Source organism: Oncorhynchus masou, chromosome 32 (assembly GCF_036934945.1).
Source record: "Oncorhynchus masou masou isolate Uvic2021 chromosome 32, UVic_Omas_1.1, whole genome shotgun sequence".
NCBI classification, from domain to species: Eukaryota; Metazoa; Chordata; class Actinopteri; order Salmoniformes; family Salmonidae; genus Oncorhynchus; species Oncorhynchus masou.
Window position 1 is genome coordinate 34,204,478 of NC_088243.1, and position 22,757 is coordinate 34,227,234.

General features: G+C 42.7%; 1 protein-coding gene across 6 annotated transcripts in view; it reads right to left on the reverse strand.

Annotated features, from left to right (window-relative positions):
• Positions 1–22,757, reverse strand: part of LOC135525993 (serine/threonine-protein kinase D3-like) — a 70,352-nt gene that overhangs the window by 16,505 nt on the left and 31,090 nt on the right. For 4 of the 6 annotated variants that reach the window (XR_010453233.1, XM_064953994.1, XM_064953991.1 and 1 more), the window contains 6 exons: positions 9,682–9,820; positions 5,766–5,897; positions 2,725–2,888; positions 1,761–1,953; positions 1,548–1,625; positions 1,267–1,447 (listed from right to left, as the gene is read on the reverse strand). Coding sequence is in view for 5 of the 6 variants with exons in the window: in XM_064953994.1 (XP_064810066.1) it covers positions 1,267–1,447; positions 1,548–1,625; positions 1,761–1,953; positions 2,725–2,888; positions 5,766–5,897; positions 9,682–9,820 (887 nt within the window). In the remaining variant the exon portion in view is untranslated. Of the gene's footprint in view, positions 1–1,266; positions 1,448–1,547; positions 1,626–1,760; positions 1,954–2,724; positions 2,889–5,765; positions 5,898–9,681; positions 9,821–17,000; positions 17,344–22,757 lie in introns of all 6 variants that reach the window. The other 2 variants (XM_064953996.1, XM_064953995.1) reach the window with 2 other exon arrangements.

Here is a 22,757-nt window from a genome sequence, read left to right on the forward strand (position 1 = left end):
TTGATGTCTTGAGATGTTGCTTAAATATATCCACATAATTGTCCTCCCTCATGATGCCATCTATTTTGTGAAGTGCACCAGTCCCTCCTGCTGCAAAGCACCCCCACAACATGACACTGCCACCCCTGTGTTTCACGGTTGGGATAGTGTTCTTTGGCTTGCAAGCCTCCCCCTTTTTCCTCCTAACATAACAATGGTCATTATGGCCAAACAGTTATATTTTTGTTTCATCAGACTAGAGGACATTCTCCAAAAAGTACGATCTTTGTCCCCATGTGCAGTTGCAAACCATAGTCTTGCTTTTCTATGCCGGTTTTGGAGCAGTGGCTTCTTCCTTGCTGAGCGGCCTTTCAGGTTATGTCAATATAGGACTCGTTTTACTGTGGATATAGATACTTTTGTACCTGTTTCCTCCAGCATCTTCACAAGGTCCTTTGCTGTTGTTCTGGGATTGATTTGCATATTTCTCACCAAATTACGTTCATATCTAGGAGACAGAGCGCGTCTCCTTCCTGAGCGGTATGATGGCTGCGTGGTCCCATGGTGTTTATACTTGCGGACTACTGTTTGTACAGATGAACGTGGTACCTTCAGGCATTTGGAAATTGCTCCCAAGCAATTATTTTCTGAGGTCTTGGCTGATTTCTTTTGACTTTCCCATGATGTCAATAAAAGAGGCACTGAGTTTGAAGGTAGGCCTTGAAATACATCTACTGGTACACCTCCAATTGACTCAAGTTTTTATTTTATTTTTTATTTTACCTTTATTTAACTAGGCAAGTCAGTTAAGAACAAATTCATATTTTCAATGACAGCCTAGGAACAGTGGGTTAACTGCCTTGTTTAGGGGCTGAACAACAGATGTTTAACTTCTCAGCTCGGGGATTCGGTTACTAGTCCAGGCTAACTGCCGCCTGTCAATTAACCTATCAGAAGCTTCTAAAGCCATGACATCATTTTCTGGAATTTTCCAAGCTGTTTAAAGGCACAGTCAACTTAGTGTATGTAAACTTCTGACCCACTGGAATTGTGATACAGTGAATTATAAGTTAAATAATCTGTCTGTAAACAATTGTTGGAAAAATTACTTGTGTCATGCACAAAGTAGATGTCCTAACCGACTAACCAAAACTATAGATAGTTAATAAGAAATTTGGGGAGCGGTTAAAAAACGTGTTTTAATGACTCCAACCTAAGTGTATGTAAACATCCAACTTCAACTGTCTTTGTGTACACAACTATTACTCTACAAGTTAACGTAAACACCTGATGGTCTTGATGGGCTCCTCGTCCTTCTCGCGGTCCAGGAAAGGAGAGTCTATGTAGAACATCTTGTGTTCTGGGGTTGAAGGTTCCTCAGAGTCATCCAGTAGTCCTCTGGTGCTCTCCACATCACTACTATCCACCTCCATGGTACTGTCAGAGTCAGGCCCTGGGCTGGCAGGCTCTGTGGACACACACAACGACAGATGTGCTACTCAGCTACTGTATGACTCATGACATAGGCATAATATCAACGTGAAATAAAACAGGTAAACAGAAACTACCTCCATTGAAGGAAACCTCGCCCAAGCAGTCTCTTGGTACCTTTGATGCACACCGCTTATGGCAATTGAATTTACAATCTGAAAAGAAAGTATAGAAAACACTGATTTAATAGCACAATCTGGAGCTCTAGCGGCATTAAGGTAAAGCGGTCCAGGCAGATAATGACCGAGGGGTATACAGAGAAACAGAGACAAAGGAAGGTAGGATATTACCTTTGCACTGCATGCCCTGGCGGAACAGGCCCTTGAGCAGACGTTTGCAGTACTGACAAATGGTTGGCCGGGTGTAGGTGTGGATGGCGAAGGTGTGAGGCACCTTGACTCGCCCCAGCACCATCTTCTCCATCCAGATGGGCCGGCCACTCCACGACAGGATCCTCTTCCCTGCCTCCTGGTGGGAGCGCTGCTGCAGGGGACAGAGGGAAGGAGAGGAGGAGGTGGAAGGAAGGAAGGAAGGAAGGAAGGAAGGAGAGAGGGAAGGAGGGGCAGATGGAACAAGTATGTGAGCCAAGGTTAAGGGGGAGTGAGGAAGGAAGGACATAGCAAAAGAGGGAAGGAGGGGAGGGATGGCGTGTCCGTTCAATGAGCGAGACAGCAACACAGTACAAAATACACAAACATGGGCTAGAATTAACAAGTGTTTCATTTCATTAGTCTAACTGAATTTGCATTGACCTTTCATAAGCACTGGTCAACCATTGAGAATATTCCATTCAGCGAGCCTCCATCCAGCTAGCCTCCATCCAGCTCGCCTCATACAAACAAGTTTCATAATCCTAGTTTATTCAATTCAATTTGCTGTCGTGTTTCACAATAAGATATTTCAAGAGATTTGGCAGACGAACTTAGACAATTACACCTAGTAGTTGATGTTTTGCCAACTGACAAATGTGTCTCAATCAGAATAACAGTTAGATTACAATCACATTGAACATATAAGAAAGTAACTAGAACTGGTTAGTAACTGTATTGTAGATTAAAACTCTACAGTACATTCATAAGGGACGTTGAGATACACCATTTTCCCTTTGTAAGCAATAAACTGTGCAAGGGTGTAACTTTATAAGGAAATGCATTTACATATACCCTTTGACTGGGTCTCAAAGCTCTTTACATGGTACAGAATGTATCTTTACCACAGGACATCTCTCTCAACCAATGGAAGCGTAGGTCTTACCTCCTCCAGGACGACCACAGCATGTTCTGTGGGACCAGGGAGGGGCCGGGGGACTGAGAGCGAGGGGCCCGGCGGGGACACGTTGGATAGACGTCTCTTCCTCACCCCACTGCAGTTGTTGGGGATCTTGAAGACACAGCGCTTGTGGTAGTTCAGCCCACAACCTGGAAGTACACAGGACACAGGGGTCACTAAACACATGAAGAATAACACACATCCTGTACAGAACATGCTACACGCAACAAACACAAACAGACTGTTTCTTTGGATGTCGGCATTGGGGCTTGATAAACTCAGCCATGCAACACTTCATAGCCATATACATGTCTTGAGATATTTGTGAAGACATATTGAGACACCTTAAGACACGTCCTGCTGTTCCCACATGCTTCAAGAGGGCCACCATTGTTCCTGTTCCCAAGAAAGCTAAGTTAACTGAGCTAAACGACTACCGCCCCGTAGCACTCACTTCCGTCATCATGAAGTGCTTTGAGAGACTAGTCAAGGACCATAACACCTCCACCCTACCTGACACCCTAGACCCACTCCAATTTGCTTACCGCCCAAATAGGTCCACAGACGATGCAATCGCAACCACACTGCACACTGTCCTAACCCATCTGGACAAGAGAAATACATATGTGAGAATGCTGTTCATCGACTACAGCTCAGCATTTAACACCACACTACCCTCCAAGCTCGTCATCAAGCTTGTGACCCTGGATCTCGACCTCGCCCTGTGCAACTGGGTACTGGACTTCCTGACGGGCCGCCCCCAGGTGGTGAGGGTAGGTAACAACATCTCCACCCCGCTGATCCTCAACACTGGGGCCCCACAAGGGTGCGTTCTGAGCCCTCCTGTACTCCCTGTTCACCCACGACTGTGTGGCCATGCACGCCTCCAACTCAATCATCAAGTTTGTAGACGACACTACAGTGGTAGGCTTGATTACCAACAACAATGAGACGGCCTACAGGGAGGAGGTGAGGGCCCTCGGAGTGTGGTGTCAGGAAAATAACCTCACACTCAACGTCAACAAAACAAAGGAGATGATTGTGGACTTCAGGAAACAGCAGAGGGAGCACCCCCATATCCACATCAACGGGACAGTAGTGGAGAGAGTAGAACGTTTTAAGTTCCTCGGCGTACACATCACGGACAAACTGAATTCATCCACCCACACAGACAGCGTGGTGAAGAAGGCACAGCAGCGGCTCTTCAACCTCAGGAGGCTGAAGAAATTCTGCTTGTCACCAAAAGCACTCACAGACTTTTACAGATGCACAACCGAGAGCCTCCTGTTGGGCTGTATCACCGCCTGGTACGGCAACTGCTCCGCCCACAACCGTAAGGCTCTCCAGAGGGTAGTGAGGTCTGCACAACACATCACCAGGAGAAAACTACCTGCCCTTCAGGACACCTACACCACCCAATGTCACAGGAAGGCCATAAAGATCATCAAGGACAACAACCACCCGAGCCACTGCCTGTTCACCCAGCTATCATCCAGAAGGCGAGGTCAGTACAGGTGCATCAAAGCAGGGGCCGATAGACTGAAAAACAGCTTCTATCAAGTCCATCAGACTGTTAAACAGCCACCACTAACATTAAGTGGCTGCTGCCATACATGTATTTTTTTATCACTAACCACTTTAAACAATGCCACTTAATATAATGTTTACATACCCTACATTACTCATCTCATAGGTATATACTGTACTCTATAACACCTACTGCATCTTGCCATCATTATGTAATACATGTATCACTAGCCACTTTAAACAATGCCACTTAATATAATGTTTACATACCCTACATTACTCATCTCATATGTATATACTGTACTCAATACCATCTACTGCATCTTGCCTATGCCGTTCTGTACCATCATTCATTCATATTTCTTTATGTACATATTCTTCATCCCTTTACACTTGTTGGGTTAGATTACTCGTTGGTTATTACTGCATTGTCGGAACTAGAAGCACAAGCATTTCGCTACCCTCGCATTAACATCTGCTCACCATGTGTATGTGACAAATCAAATTTGATTTGATTTGGAATAATCTGTCTCAAGAAGGAAAATCAGTACGTTAGTACAGTATGGAAGCATCAATTTGATTCTTCCCACCATTCTCTTAAATGTCCACAAGAGGGCTCTACATGCAGTCAATGGATCACATTCTTCCTTGGAGAAAGCTTTAAAGGATTTTTAGTGGCATGAAAATAGCTGGGAATAAAATAGATCTGATCCACTGATAACAAACTACATGCAATTCTACATTCCACATTTCCACATTTCAATGTAATTTAACTAGCTATAACAGTCCAATTCTTTCCTCCAATCTGAGTGTCTGTTGCATTCCTGGCCCTGGGAAAGGTTGTGCTCTACTGATGGACAGGCTGGATCCATCTGAGAGGGTAGAGCAGCACTAAGGAGCCTTTGAAGGCTGAGTCCAACGCTTGGCATCAGTACACTGGGCTCCATTCAAAGAGGCCGGCTCTTCAAAGGCCTGCTTTAGTAATGGGGGGAAGTCACACACTCCACTGAGGCTTCCTGCTGCACGGCCCTACCAGCCTTAATGTACCCCTTCACACTGGACCAAGAGAAGGGCCTGTTTGATTTGTGCGTGCGTGAGTGTATGAGTCAGGTAAAAATTTGACACCTTGGGCTTAGGTTCACATTTCCCCCCGGCTTTCATGTGAAAGACAGCTTGTGTGAGTGTGTGCCACAGGCGGCTGGTGGCACCTTAATTAGGGAGGATGAGCTCATAGTAATGGATGGAACGGAATCAATGGAATGGTATCAAAGACATCAAACACATGGTTTCCATGTGTCTGGTACCATTCCATTCACTCCATTCCAGCCATTATTATAAGCCGTCCTCCCCTCAGCAGTCTCCTGTGTGTGTGTGTGTGTGTGTGTGTGTGTGTGTGTGTGTGTGTGTGTGTGTGTGTGTGTGTGTGTGTGTGTGTGTGTGTGTGTGTGTGTGTGTGTGTGTGTGTGTGTGTGTGTGTGTGTGTGTGTGTGTGTGCTTACCTTCACATTTGAGCCCCTGGCGGACGAGGCCCCATAGCATCTCCCCACAGTAGTCACAGAAGGTGGGCGCTTTGTAGGAGTGGACATATAGAGCATGAGGCCGGATCTGGAAGTCCCCTACTGTGGCTAAAGCTGCAATCCAGAGACAACTTAAAACAAAAACATGGCAAACAAAACTAAAGGAAAGCAAATAAACTTCAAACACAGGAACCAAAGACTGAAAATGACAAAAAGAAGAAAAGGAATTAAGTGAATATGTTTAGTGTACATTGTAATGCAAAGGAATGTGATGCTGTTTTGTCATCCGTTAATAGTCAGATGATCTGGTATGTCTGTGCGCATAGAACTAGCTAGAACTCAGATCCAGGGAACAAACTGTTCACACGGTGGAGTCAACACATCCGTATCTGACAGTCTGACCTGGGAAGTACCCTATAAGCTCATATGGGAGGCACTCAGGAACAGCGGGAGACGCCAGAGGGAAAATATGTTCTGTTCCGAGGTCATGGTTTTTCTCACTAGGGCCAGTGCTATACCATCCCATTAACAACACAGTGCTACAACAGCCTCCTTACAGCAGGGGTCAGTACAGCAGAAATTAGGTTGTCTCACCGTTATCTGTTTCAGAGTGATCTGGCATTACAGAGCACACTAAAGACCAGACAGACAGACATTCAACAGAGCAGGATCACATAATGATAATGGGTTATTGAGATGAGTTCATAGTATGGTTGAGTTCATAGCTGTTGTGGTTTGTGTTAGAGGGACTTTATGAGGTCATTCTTGGAAGGGACAGTTAGTTCACAGGAGTGACTCATCCAAGATGTGAATAAGAGATAGATATTTGCTACCAAACCTGTGCAATTGCATCCCCTAAGGGCCAGAACTGGCAGTGAGAAGTAGCAGAGCAGGTCCAAATCAATATAATCTATACAGAGAAGTCTCTTTGTCACAATTCTTTTGCAATCATTTATGCTGTTGTGGTGTTACCACTGACCAACAAGGGAGTCTTTTATACCAGAATTTAGGTGAAAAACCCTGTGTGATGTCACTAACTATTTGTGTGGGGTTTTGTGTTTCAGTGAGTTCATGGGTGTTTTTTTCAGGTTCAGTTCTCTAATAAGATCAAGATGAAATCCCAGCATCCCATGCAAGCTGCACCAGGGGCATTCTCTGTAGCTGTTGACATGACAAGATACATATGGACACACACCAACTCCATATGAATAATATATATTTCATTAACTTTATCAGTGGAGGCTCCTCAGAGGAGGAAAAGGAGGACCATGCGCCTCAGGAAACTTCATAAAAATAAACATTTTACAACCTTAAAAAAGTTATCCTTTTTAGATAAAACTACACTAAATATATTCAAGTCACCAAATAATTGATTAAAACACTGTTTTGAAATAAAGGTCTATAGTAGCCTCAACAGCACTCTGTAGGGTAGCACAATGGTGTAGCTGGAGGACAGCTAGCTTCCGTCCTCCTCTTTGTACATTGACTTCAATACAAAACCTAGGAGGCTCTTGGTTCTCACCCCCTTCCAATAGACTTACACAGTAATTATGATAATTTCCAGAGGACGTCTCCCGAGTGGCACAGCGGTCTAAGGCACTGCATCTCAGTGCTAGAGGAGTCTCTACAGACCCTGGTTCGATGCCAGGCTATATCACAACCAGCTGTGATTGGGAGTCCCATAAGGCGGCGCACAATTGGCCCAGCGTTGTCTGGGTTTGGCCCGGGTAGTCCTTTATTGTAAATAAGAATATGTTCTTAACTGACTTGTCTAGTTCAATAAAAGTTAAATAAATAAAAACTTCCTCCAACCTATCAGAGCTCTTGCAGCATAAACGGTTGTCCACCCAATCAAAGGATCAGATATTGTATCTAGTCCCGAAAGCATAAGTTACAGCTAGCTAGCACTGCATTGCATAAAATGTGTTTTGGTAGTTGACTCAAAGAGAGAGAAAGACAACAGTTTAACAGTTTTGAACAAATGAATTTCTTCAAAAATAAAGGAGAAGCAGGAGAAAGAGTGTCTTTTTTTCACTTTCAGTTTCACTTACTTAGCTAGCAAATGCAGCTGACTTGTTTAGTTATTCAAACACCAGAGGGATGCTATGCTAGCTGGCTGGCTATGACTATCCAACACAACACTGGAACTCTTCCAAGTCAAGGTTAGCTTTTGGTTTTATTCATTTATTGCCCCTGGGGACCGCCGGTGTAACTGCTTACTGACTATACACTATAACGTTACTACATGACTGTAGCAGGTTAACTAACACATTAGTTCTATTATCTATGTTGACTAGAACGTTACTTTAGCTAATATGGTTAAACATTTTGATATACTGTATATATTTATTTATCTGGCCACGGACCCCCTGCACACCACACTTTGAGATCCCCTGAGCTAAGGTATGAGACATCTGAAACAAAAAATGTCTTTGGAGAACCAGAACTTCAAAGTGGAGAAAGAACTTTAAAAAAATCACATGCCATCACACTGTTCATAGCTTCCTGGCACAAACACATGAAAGAAGGTATTCATGGGCTTTTCAAACACTTCATTTTCCTTGAACGGCCTCAACTTTATGAAATGGAGTTTGAGATATTTTGCATCAATCCCCACAGAAGATTGAGCCAATAAAGAGTTTTTCACAAGCAGCAGGCCTGAAATCAATGTGATGTCTGTTTGTTTTCATTTTTGACTAATCAGTCTTCACAAGTGTCCATCAGACATAATTCAAAAGGTTATTGTTTGTAGCATTCTTCACAGACTAAAAGATCTATAAAATAAATATAATTTTCACATGCGTATACATCCATTTTTTTTATGTCATATCCTGTAAAAATAAGAGGGAAACTGAGTGGGAAACAAACAGTGAGTGGGCTTCTTGGAGCAAACAGCCCTCTCTCCATGTCCAACCCCCTGGTTAGGGATGACCTGTCCACTCTTTTCAGAGCCGCCCTGCACAGACCAGCATGTTTATACTCAGTTGGTCCACTACAATCACTTACTGCAGAGAAAACAAGCCAGGCCCTTTGAGTCCAGCGCCAAGAGAAATCAGCTCTGGCCTCTAACAGTGAGGGAGGTTTTAGACCAAACCACTGAGCTGTTTGTCTCTCTCAGTCACATAACTGAACAACAGGTCTCAAAGAATTCACCGGAATGAATGGTGTGTTTAAAGTATTAATTTAAATGAGAAGCAACTAAGGGAACGATAAATAGTATAATTAGAAAATTTGTGTTTTCAGTCTGCCAGATTAGAACAGCAACACATTTTTGAGATTGTATTGCACCAGTTTGATACACGTCGATCTCCTCAGCAGATGTAGGCCAACTACAAGGCTAAGACAAAGTAGCAGTGTCGGTGTAGAGCTTGCGGATGTGGAATTACTCTGACCTCACACAGTCATCCAGGTGCGGCACTGAGGCTGACACCTGTCAACCGTCTGAACCCAGAGGGAAGGAGACAGAGGAAACCAGTGGTCTCATGAATACACTCGCCTGGGGCTCACTGATATACACCAGCAGATCAGATCGATCTGGGACCAGAGTTATATTATGTCTGGATCCATGCAGACAATGCTTCTAGTTCTACACCAGGGAGAGAGGGATGTCCAGTCCAGGTGCTTCCCAATAGAGACGGATTGAACAGAATCCTTTTACAAGACAGTGTTTGTTACACTTAATAGTCAGCAGGAAACTGAAATCACATGTGACAGGAAAAGAGAGGGGAAACTAGCCACCTGTGTCTCTGGAGGTGCGCTTTAGAATGGAGTGAAACAGTACTGTACGGCACACAGATTTGATTTAGAGAAGCCTTACTGAATTAGTACAGATAGCCTACAGAACAAGTTAAAAAGTTAATAAAACCCTTAGAGCTGAACTCAGATCAGTACTACTCACCAGAGAGCACCACCTCTATCAGATCTCCCTCGTGGATATCCTCTGCTGACGTCAGCCTCTGGAGGATGTTCTCAGAGTTCAAGTCATGGCGGAAGAGCAGGATTTTGTCATACATGCCAAAGAAGCCACACTCTGGGAACTGGGGAGGAAGAAGAAGAATAGTTGTGAGTATCCACTATGTGCAGAAGACATTGGGTGGGAACACTCCTAATTTACAACTCAACCGACAGTATACACACAATAACTCATATACACTTTTTGATATTGGCATCAGCTGATCAAGGCCCTGTCACCATATTCATTCAACAGTTGTTTGCTCTTCTTTTTTCCACTCATTTGGTTTGGTGACATTTATGATTATGTTCAGTGTGGTTTGTCATATTTCCTAGACAAGCGCTACTAATTTGTGGTGGGCCCCCATCTGATGAGGAGGAGTTTATATTGTATAGAGCTTCTCTGATTCATGGAGTAATGGCTGCCTTCATTCAGTCATCATAGCCAGAGCCAGCAGGCCAGTGGTGTAGGGACAGAACGGGGGCGAAGTCACAGTGGATGTGTGTGGAATGAACATCAGGCTCAATATCACCGCAGAGAGAGAGAGCGAGAGAGTGCGCTTGAAACACAGCTGTTTAATTCACCCTAGCCACAACGAGTCACACACACACTCCTGCTCCCGTTAACTACTTCCTGTGGCTCACGTCAGCAGTCAACGTGGAGGATGGAAGAAAATCCACTGGCTCCGGAAAAGAGCTCACATTCAAACACCTTTATTCCCCTGAAACACTGCAACAGTGGACTGCACTGAAAACAGCAGAAAGAGATACCACTCAAATCGCCATTCAATACAGCATGCCATTGTTTTCCATACAGCAATTAATGTAGGCAGAATGCTATTCATTTTGCTCTATTGAGCTCAAAATGTGCCCATTAGGGGTATGCTATTGATAATGGAAAAGTTATCAAAATCATACTGACATAGCCATTGTAGTAACACTGTAATAACTTTTCTAGTTGGTGGTGTGGAATAGTTACTGACTATCACTAATTGTCTGTTTCACAAGTTTAAAAACTAAGAGTCTATATCTAAACCAATCATAGACGTCTGTTTCACAAGTTTAAAATCTAAGAGTCTATATCTAAACCAATCATAGACGTCTGTTTCACAGGTTTAACATCTAAGAGTCTATATCTAAACCAATCATAGACGTCTGTTTCACAGGTTTAACATCTAAGAGTCTATATCTAAACCAATCATAGATGTCTGTTTCACAGGTTTAACATCTAAGAGTCTATATCTAAACCAATCATAGATGTCTGTTTCACAGGTTTAACATCTAAGAGTCTATATCTAAACCAATCATAGACGTCTGTTTCACAAGTTTAAAATCTAAGAGTATATCTAAACCAGTGGTTCTTAACCTTGTTGGAGGTACTGAACCCCACCAGTTTCATATGCACATTCACCGAACCCTTCTTAATTGGAAAAATAAAATATGTTCAAAACATAGGTATATATTTTACTGGTGCACAAAATGAACCCGTGCATCAACATCACTGTGTTCAAAGAACAAAATCATCAAAACATGATTTTCACACAAACAAAAACATAATAATGAATATTTACTGCAAATGAGTGTGACTTCTGCTGTTGCCTTTCAGAGACCAGTTCAGAAATGCACGGCTTCACCTTGGCAAGTGCCACTCATGTCATTTTCACAACAAAGTCCGTTCATTTTCTTCGTTTTTATGTCCAGCATCCTCGAAAAGGATTGCTCGCAAAGATATGTTGTAACAAACGGTATGAAAATCTCCAGAGCTTTCTTAGCAATAACAGGGTACGTTACCATTTGTTGACACCAAAACGTCGAAAGCGTTGTTGTTCTGAAGAGTTGCTGTTGAACCTGGCTCTGCTGAATTTCAATGACTTCATCGAGGTATTCATCATTGACATCTGTTGTCTCAACACTAAATGTGAACGGCTGTCTCACCCATGCTGGATATGACTCTCTTGTAGGGAAGTATCCGTCGAGAGACTTTGTAAGCTCATCTAAGTGCGTGGCAATTGCTTGCTTCAGTTCCGCGGGTACAGAAATGTCTCCGATTCCAGATACATCTTCGATCTTATTTACACAGTCGTCCAGCAGGGGAAAGTTTGCGAAGTTATCGTTCTCTGTTTGTCGTATTTTTTGAAAAGCCTTCAGGTTTTCCTCCGCTTGATGATGATGTTGACTCCACCGCCCTGCATCTTTTGATTGAGATGATTGAGAGCTGCGAAGATATCAGCCATGTACGCTAAAATGAGAATGAACTCAGACTTTTTGAAGCAATCTGCATGACAATGTTGGTGCTCTTGCAAAAACAGGGCTAATTCCACACGCACGGCAAAAACACGATTCAGCACCTGTCCCCGGGACACCACCGAACGTTAGAATGGTACAGAAGTACCCCGAATTCAGAGCCCATTTCTTTACACAGCTCACTGAAGATGCGGTGCCTCAGAGCACTAGTTCGCACATAGTTCACGCATTCCACTACAATTTTTAATACTTCTGCCAGTTTTGGAGGTAAGGTTTTTGTTGCCAACGCATGCCTGTGCAGAATACAATGCGTAACAATGACGGGTGATGCATCGGCTTTCACTAGCGCACCAAAACCAGACTTTCTTCCCAGCATGACTGGAGCTCCGTCCGAACAAACTGCAGAAACCATATCCCACGAAAGATTGTTGTCTTTGAAGAAGTCATCCACAAGTTTCTTCACATCGGCTGCCTTAGTTGTTGTTGTTGATGGGTACAAAGCCGAGAACAGGCAGAGTAGCCTTTTCATCGAATCTGGCTCTCTTCACCTTGAATTCAGCGAGCGTTGTGTTCTTGTATTTTCCATCTCCATGCAGCTTAAGGAAGTGTTCTCTTAGTTTTGCCGGTGCTAGACAAGAATTGCTCAACTTGGCATTGCAAATCATGCAGTTAGGACACTGACTCCCATCACGTTCCGTTATACATGTGAATCCATATTGTACATATTCGTCCGACCCCTTTCATTTTTTGCTCGACATAGTAAGTATGAAGGGATTAAAATATTAAGAAAGAAATCACAAGACGTACCATCACGACAGTCACAAGTCGACTACTGAGCGCACCAAATTCCCTGCAGCACAGATAGGCCAAGCAATGTAGCGTGATCACCTGCGGCCAATGATGGCCAAGCGGGGCGTGTCATCACGAATCGTATGAGTCGGATGTGTGTCTTGACCTCCGCCAAACCCCTGAGACTGACTCACCGAACCCCTGGGGTTCGATCGAACCCAGGTTAAGAACCACTGATCTAAACCAATCATAGATGTCTCTTTCACAAGTTTGGACAGTACAGTACAGTACAGTACCGTAAAGAAAATAAAAGTAGAGTATGTCAGTACAATTCAGCACAGTACTGTACTATACTTTACAGTACTGAACTCTAATCGACTCTGCTGTGCTCTACGGTGCTGTACTGAGGTCCAAACTTGTGAAACATAGATGTCTATGATGGGTACAGATTTGGTCCAGTTCGGACCAACCAAATTTGGTCTTGTTAGGGGGCGGAGCTCATTAGAATAATAGCCATTGTGTAGAATAATACCTAAACATGCAAAGGAGGATATTAAGGTATTTCTACCTTTGTGTACCTATTCAGGATACATTACTATGAAGAGAATGACTTTAATTATGCATTTCTGTATACAGTCGTGGCAAGTCTGCTGCCTCAAGTTTGTATGATGGCAATTTGCATATACTCCAGAATGTTATGAAGAGTGATCAGATGAATTGCAATTGCAATTAATTGCAAAGTCCCTATTTTCCATGCAAATGAACTGAACCCCCAAAAAACATTTCCACTGCATTTCCACTAAATTTGATTCAGCTGCGGGATCGGGGCACCACCAGTCCAGAGCTTTCTCAGGAATGGCAGCAGGCAGGTGTGAGTGCATCTCCATCTATGATGGAGCACCTTGCCATTAGGCAAAAGTGATAACTAAGTGGCTCGGGGAACAAAACATTGATATTGGGTCCCTGACCAGGAAACTCCCCAGACCTTAATCCCATTGAGAATTTGTGGTCAATCCTCAAGAGGCGGGTGGACAAACAAAAAAACACAAAACTCCAAGCATTGATTATGCAATAATGGGCTGCCATCAGTCAGAAATAAGTCAGGACGTGGCTCAGAAGTTAATTGACAGCATACCAGGGCAGATTGCAGTGGTCTTGAAAAAGAAGGGTCAACACTGCAAATATTGATTCTTTGCATCAACTTCATGTAATTGTCAATAAAAGCCTTTGACACTTATGAAATGCTTGTAATTATACTTCAGTACTCAATAGTAACATCTGCCAAAAATATCTAAAGACACTGAAGCAGCAGACTTGAAAATTAATATTTGTGTCATTCTCAAAACTTTTGGCCACGACTGTTGTACAGATCAGCGACCCATGATGTCATTCTGTTACCATCATTCTGTTCCCGGGTGTTAATCCACTTCACTTACTGTAGTTCAACAACCAAAATACATATTTTTCAATCTCAAGGTGCCATATCATAGCTTTACAGCCCATTGTTTCTGCAGACATCTATGAATCTTTATTCGGAGCAGATATGGTCACACAAAAAGGGAGATTTTACCATCATTCTGTTACTAAACTTTACATCTGCACAGTTCTTTGAGTAAATGTGTTTTTGTACAATTGTCAGTGGAAATTGTCAAAAGTAGTCCTTGTGCATAGAGGAGTGTGGCTTGTTTAACTTTGCAATCAATGGTATTTGTTTGGTATACTTTTAATGTGAAAAATCTGAGTTTCAGAGTCATTCTGTTGCTGTGAAATTGCCCTAGAAAAGACAGAACTGTCCTACTCGTTGACACTGAGTGAGTGAGTAGCCTTGGTTCTCAGCAGGCAGTCTGAGGTGCGCTCGCTTCAACGGTATTATCCAGTAGCTGTGATGTAACCTCCAGGCAGCCAGGCAGTCAGTCAGTGCCGGGCTGGGGTGGGTCATGCTCTGGACTCTCGGATGAGGTAATGGCCCAGGCCAGCATACTTATAGTGAGAGAAACAGAGGAGAGGAGGAAGGAGGAGGAGCGGAAAACATCCCGAAAGGAGTGACAGAGGAGCAGCAGCCTCCTGCAACACGGGCAGGAAGTGAGCGAAGTCAATACTGAGCCACTTCCTGCTCCCAGACCCACAGCTTCCACACACCTTCCATTGCTCATGTCAAAACAGACGTTAAACACACACAGGTTATGCACACATACATGCACACACACACTCACTAAATCCCTGGCTTGCGCACACCCACACAGGCTCACACACATCTGCCTACAGTACATCTTCTGTTCATACACACAAATGCAAAATCCATTGTGATTTCATGTATCAAAGTAGGACATTTAAATCCAACATTTCCACTGGACATGCAGTTCTGTATCCTGAAAAAGTAGCCTGTCTCTTGTAGAGGTCGACCGATTATGATTTTTCAACGCCGATACCGATTATTGGAGGACCAAAAAAGCCAATACCGATTAAATCGGCTGATTTTTATTTATTTATTTGTAATAATGACAATTACAACAATACTGAATGAACACTTATTTTAACTTAATAATACATCAATAAAAATCTATTTAGCCTTTAAATAAATAATGAAACATGTTCAATTTGGTTTAAATAATGTAAAAACAAAGTGTTGGAGAAGTAAAAGTGCAATATGTGCCATGTAAAAAAGCTAACGTTTGAGTTCCTTGCTCAGAACATGAGAACATATGAAAGTTGGTGGTTCCTTTTAACATGAGACTTCAATATTCCAAGGTAAGAGGTTTTAGGTTGTAGTTAATATAGTATTTATAGGACTATTTCTCTCTATACTATTTGTATTTCGTATACCTTTGACTATTGGATGTTCTTATAGGCACTATATTATTGCCTGTGTAACAGTATAGCTTCCGTCCATCTCCTCGCCCCTATCTGGGCTCGAACCAGGAACACATCGACAACAGCTACACTCGAAGCAGCGTTACCCATCGCTCCACAAAAGCTGCAAGGGGAATAACTACTCCAAGTCTCGGAGCAAGTGACGTTTGAAACGCTATTAACGCGCACCCCGCTAAATAACTAGCCATTTCACATCAGTTACACCAGCCATTAGGCTGATAGGCTTGATGTCATAAACAGCGCTGTGCGTGCGAAGAGCTGCTGGCAAAACGCACAAAAGTGCTGTTTGAATGAATGCTTACGAGCCTGCTGCTGCCTACCATCGCTCAGTCAGACTGCTCTATCAAATCTTAATTATAACATAACACACAGAAATATGGTCGAATACGGAAACTATCATTTCGAAAACAAAACGTTTATTATTTCAGTGAAATTCGGAACCGTTCTGTATTTTATCTAAATGGGTGGCATCCCTAAGTCTATATATTCTTGTTACATTGTACAACCTTCAATGTATGTCATAATTACGTAAAATTCTGGCAAATTAGTTTGCAATGAGCCAGGCTGCCCAAACTGTTGCATATACCCTGACTCTGCGTGCAATGAACGCAAGAGAAGTGACACAATTTCACCTGGTTAATATTGCCTGCTAACCTGGATTTCTTTTAGCTAAATATGCAGGTTTAAAAATATATACTTCTATGTAGTGATTTTAAGAAAGGCATTGGTGTTTATGGTTAGGTACAGTCGTCCAACGATTGTGTTTTTTTTGCAAATGCGCTTTTGTTAAATCATTCCCCAGCGTTGCATTGTTTATATGCAATGCAGGACACGCTAGATAAACTAGTAATATCATCAACCATGTGTAGTTATAAGTAGTGATTATGATTGATTTATTGTTTTTTATAAGATAAGTTTAATGCTAGCTAGCAACTTACCTTGGCTTCTACTGCATTCGCGTAACAGGCAGTCTCCTTGTGGAGTGCAATGAGAGGCAGGTGGTTATAGCATTGGACTAGTTAACTGTAAGAGTGCAAGATAAGATACCCTGAGCCGACAAGGAGACAATCTGTCATTCTGCCCATGAACAAGGCAGTTAACTCAACGTTCCTAGGCTGTCATTGAAAATAAGAATGTGTTCTTAACTGACTTGCCCAGTTAAAAAGTTAAATAAAGGTATAAACATTTTTTTTAAATCGACAAAATCGGCGCCCAAAAATACAGATTTCCGATTGTTATGAAAACTTAAAAACGGCCCTAATTAATCGGCCATTCTGATTAATCAGTCGACCTCTAGTCTCTTGCTAAATCTGCCTACGCTGTATGACACTGTAACCATGGATCTCCCACTCACTTTCTTACCTCAAAGGGGAGGTCGTGCCCTCAGCCTGGCAGGAAAACGATGCCCAGTTTCTGTGAAGGGCAGCAATGCCTTTCTTCATTCCTCTCATCTCTCCCTTCATGTAATGATGAAGTGTGTTTCCCCAACCGCTCTGCCAGCCAGCCAGCCAGCCTTCATCGTCAGATGGAAGGGGTTGATAGGGGCTGTCAGGGAGGAAGACCGCCAGAGAAGGTCCTGGATGGATGTAGGAGGCCATCCTGTGTGGAGTTCATCAAAGCGGGCCCCTGGTGGAGGGCCCGTGCAGGGCTGTGTCTCGCTGCCAAGATGGCTGCTCTGGCAGGGCCACCTAACACAGCTGCTTCCCTATCAGGGTCACACACAATGCCCACGGAACAATGTGAGGCGTAACACAACGAGGCCCATGGACACCAGGGAAGGCACATGGTACGGCAGTGGGGAACACCTGGAGCTCCTAAAATGCTAATCTCCAGGGTGGTGGAGCCACGGCTGCATGGAAAGAGGACACCAGGAAAGAGGACAGAGGTAGGGGCTACACTGACAAACTATGCAAACTGCTTTTAAATGACTATAAATCATAATTGCTCTACTGGGTTCACCCTTAAATAAAATCGTTATACACGCACCCTTAAACAGCTCATTCAATGTGTTTAGTCATCCTCTCTCCCCATCCACTTCCAGTTAAGTCCCTAGAGCAGCAGAGCAGAGCCCGGCTGAAGGCCATGAAATCACGTAAACACTGATAAACTCCTGTGTTTAAAAGGCCTCCTTTAACCCCAATGTGTATGGAACATGAAAGGATCTGTCTGTTAGCTGTTGCCTTACATAACTGCATCATCATCCCCAGTGCTCCCAGCTGGCCAGGGCCCTGGCTCTAATCTGAGAGGCTAGCCGTAGCTTCTGGTCTAAAGCCAGACCAAACGCAGCAGTCCAGTCTGCATCTCCTCCTGTAGGCCTGATTCAGTCTGATGAAGGTCCATAGACTGAAGTGTCGCTATGCGTTTGGTCTGTGTAGACTTTAGAGGTCGACCGATTATGATTATTCAACGCCGATACCGATTATTGGAGGACCAAAAAAGGCTGATACCGATGAATTGGACGATTTATATATATATATTTATAGTAATGACAATTACAACAATACTGAATGAACAATGAACACTTTTATTTAAATTTAATATAATACATCAATAACATCAATTTAGTCTCAAATAAATAATGAAACGTGTTCAATTTGGATTAAATAATGCAAAAACAGTGTTGGAGAAGAAAGTAAAAGTGCAATATGTGCCATGTAAAAAAGCTTACATTTAAGTTCCTTGCTCAGAACATGAGAACATATGAAAGCTGGTGGTTCATTTTAACATGAGTCTTCAATATTCCCAGGTAAGACGTTTTAGGTTGTAGTTATTATAGGACTATTTCTCTCTATACCATTTGTATTTCATATGCCTTTGACTATTGGATGTTCTAATAGGTACTTTAGTATTGCCAGCCTAATCTCGGGAGTTGATAGACTTGAAGTCATAAACAGCGCATTGCTTTAAGCATTGCGAAGAGGTGCTGGCAATTTTTATTTTAACTAAATATGCAGGTTTAAAAATATATATACTTCTGTGTATTGATTTTAAGAAAGGCATTGATGTTTATGGTTAGGTACATTCGTGTAACGATTGTGCTTTTTTCACAAATGCGCTTTTGTTAAATCATCCCCCATATGGCGAAGTTGGCTGACTTTGTTCGGAAAAAATAGTCTTCACACAATTCGCAACGAGCCAGGCGGCCCAAACTGCTGCATATACACTGACTCTGTTGCACAGAACGCAAGAGAAGTGACACAATTTCCCTAGTTAAAAGACATTCATGTTAGCAGGCAATATTAACTAAATATGCAGGTTTAAATATATATACTTGTGTATTGACTTTAAGAAAGGCTTTGTTGTTTATGGTTAGGTACACATTGGTGCAACGACATTGCTTTTTTCGTGAATGCGCTTGTTAAATCACCCGTTTGACGAAGTAGGCTGTGATTTCATTATAAATTATCAGGCACCGCATCGATTATATGCAACGCAGGACAAGCTAGATAAACTAGTAATATCATCAACCATGTGTACTTAACTAGTGATTATGTTAAGATTGATTGTTTTTTACAAGATACATTTAATGCTAGCTAGCACCTTACCTTGGCTCCTTGGTGCATTCGCATAACAGGTAGTCAGCCAGTGCAATGTAATTGGCCATGATAGGTGTCCAAAAATGACGATTACCGATTGTTATGAAAACTTGAAAATCAGGCCTAATTAAATCGGCCATTCCGATTAATCGGTCGACCTCTAGTAGGCTAATCCATCCATGGCCAGAACTAGGACTGTAGACTAGTGGGAAGGAGGACCGAGGAGTCAAATGTAAGGGACAGTGAGGGCGCTCAAACACACCATAACAATGACCCCAGGGTTAGGGCTACTGCTCCTGGCTTTAATGTAGCTGAGATAAGCTGGGGTCCAGTGGAGAGCAGGGAGTTATGGGAGAAAAGAGATACGATTCCAGAGGAGGAGAAGCGACCGCAAAGGCTCTGTGTGTGTTGGCAATGGCTGTGACGACAGGGTGCTGATAGGAGACTGTGAGAGCGAGGAGATCTCAGTGGATAGGGATCTTATGATAGCTGCCCTGCTTTCCACAAGATCCCACTTCAGACTTGGTGAATTCAGCACTTTGGGATTAAATTGAGGAAGATTGCAGGGGTTTATAATGTAGATATGACTAAACAACATCAAGAAAGTATACCTTTACACAGCTGTATGTTTCCAAAACAAAAGGCCCAACCTAAACCCTGTCATACTTTAAAGTGATTGATGGCATGGCTCTTCCTGTGTCCAAAGTGAGATGTCAGGGTGAGGTTTTCCTCCATACGTCTGACATGCCTGCTCTCCAGACCCGGTGCCCGGGGCCAGCCCCCTCCACTTCCCCTCCTGCACTGCTCCAAGACCTGGTCAGCTGGAGTCACCTCCTGTTGGCAATGACTGTACTGAACATAATCATAAATGTCACCAAACTAAATGAGAGGAAAAAACACGTTCCACTGCACGTGGTTCCCATTCCAGCACGGGAGCAGCCGCATGCAGCTCAGGGCTACAGTTCAGTACTGGGGAAAGGGCTGTACCTCTCCATTCTTGGTATGAGGAAGCCCATGTTAGAAAAGACCATGGGGGTATGAGGAAACAGGAGGGAAGAGAATAAGCTGTGCAAGTTACTGAATAGTGTAGATCCAAAATGGGGAATAGCCTGGTGATTGGTTGCACGGGGAGGCACTTGCATTGGCAAGCTCTATCGTTGCTTTGTTGTTGTTAGGCAATAAAGATGACTAATGTAACCGAGTGGCATCCAGGCTGGTTAAAGAAATGACACACAGCTCGGGTTAGGTCCCATAGTGACTAAGCATGGCCTTTGTAATCAACACACACTGTGGCGCTAATAGCATACAGCCATTCAGCCCCACTCCGCACAGAGACGCAGCGCGACCACACACACACACACCAAAGACACCAGTATGCCGAATCTGTGTGAGGTCCGCGCGGCAGACTGGAAAGCAGAGTGGAAAAGAGCTTTGACGTGGTAAGCTTTTGATAAACTGACTAATCTGCCATTGATATGCTAAATCCCATTAAAGGCAGAAAGAGAGGGATGTATGGGGCAGACGTGAAATATGGTACATTTCAATGAGTGCCAAAAACAAATAGCCCAGGAACAGACATGGAAAATCGAGTCTGACACAACTGTTCTGGTTTGAATGAACAAAACCATTAGTCTCAGGCTGCAGTTTGTCTCCGAGAAAAGAGATTTACTTCTTGCCGAACTGCAACACATTTAAAAATAACAATGAATCTAACATGCAAATGAATTTGAGTATTTATGTTGTCATAAATCACCAAGACTGCTCAAAGTAAGAATAACACACAGCATTGCTAGTATTCAGTAAAAGTAACAAGTACAAACCAGATAAACCTATGCTCTATCTTGGCTGGTCCACAAAGTAACACATTCTATTCATGCCTTTAAAAGCACAACTATTTCAAATTCAGCCAAGGAAATGGGACATGTATTGCATGCTGTATGCAGGTATGGTTGTGTGTGTGTGTGTGTGTGTGGGTGGGGGGAGGAGGGGTATTTCTGCCATGTAAATCCTTGGGCGGGCTGCCTAAGTGTTTATTTCAGGTTGCCTAAACCCAAACTAAAAAATCCCAATATATATACAGTAGCAGTCATAAGTTTGTACACACCTACTCATTTAGGGTTTTTATTTTTTAGTATTTTCACCATTGTAGAATAATAGTTAAGACATCAAAACTATGAAATAACACATATGGAATCACATAGTAACCAAACAAAAAGTGTTAAACAAATCAAAATATTATTGATATTCTTCAAAGAAGCCACCCTTTGCCTTAATGACAGCAAATGATAGTCCCACTAAGCGCAAACCAGATGGGATGGCGTATCGCTGCAGAATGCTGTGGTACCCATGCTGGTTAAGTGTGCCTTGAATTCTAAATAAATCACTGACAGTGTCACCAGCAAAGTACACTATAAACTACATTAAATGGACCTACAGTGCCTTCAGAAAGTATTCACAGAACTTAATATGACATTTTTATTTAACCTTTATTTAACTAGGCAAGTCAGTTAAGAACAAATTCTTATTTACAATGACGGCCTACCAAAAGGCAAAAGGCCTCCTGCGGGGACGGGGGTTGGGATTAAAAAATTATTCTTATACACTACCGTTCAAAAGTTTGGGTTCAAGTAGAAATGTCCTTGTTTAAAAAAAAAAAAAACCACATTTTTGTACGTTAAAATAACATCAAATTGATCAGAAATACAGTTTAGACATTGTTAATGTTGTAAATAACTATTGTAGCTGGAAACGGCAGATTTATTTAGGGAATATTTATTTCACCTTTATTTAACCGGGTAGGCAAATCTACATAGGCGTACAGAGGCCCATTATCAGCAACCATCACTCCTGTGTTCCAATGGCATGTTGAGTTAGCTAATCCAAGTTTATAATTTTAAAAGGCTACTTGATCATGAGAAAACCCTTTTGCAATTATGTTAGCACAGCTGAAAGCTGTTGTTATAATTAAAGAAGCAATAAGACAGTTCTTCTTCAGACTAGTTGAGTATCTGGAGCATCAGCATTTGTGAGTTCAATTACAGGCTCAAAATGGCCAGAAACAAATCACTTTCTTCTGAAACTCATCAGTCTATTCTTGTTCTGAGAAATTAAGTCTATTCCATGCGAGAAATTGCCAAGAAACTGAAGATCTCGTACAACGCTGTGTATTACTTCCTTCACAGAACAGCGCAAACTGGCCCTAACCAGCATAGAAAGAAGAATGGGAGGCCCCAGTGCACAACTGAGCAAGAGGACAATCACATAAGAGTGTCGAGTTTGAGAAACAGACGCCTCACAAGTCCTCAACTGGCAGCTTCATTAAATAGTACCCGCAAAACACCAGCCTCAATGTCAACAGTGAAGAGGTGAATACGGGATGCTTGTTTTCTTAAACCCTCAGAGGTAGTATTCACACCTGTGGAGAGAAGGGCATTCTTCTTACCAAATCACATGACCTTTGTTTTGGAGGTGTTCAGAACACGGTTAAGGGTATAGAAAGCTTGCTGGACACTAAGAAAGCTTTGTGGTAGAGCATTTAACACAAAATCCGGGGAGGGACTAGGTGAGTATAAGACTATCATCT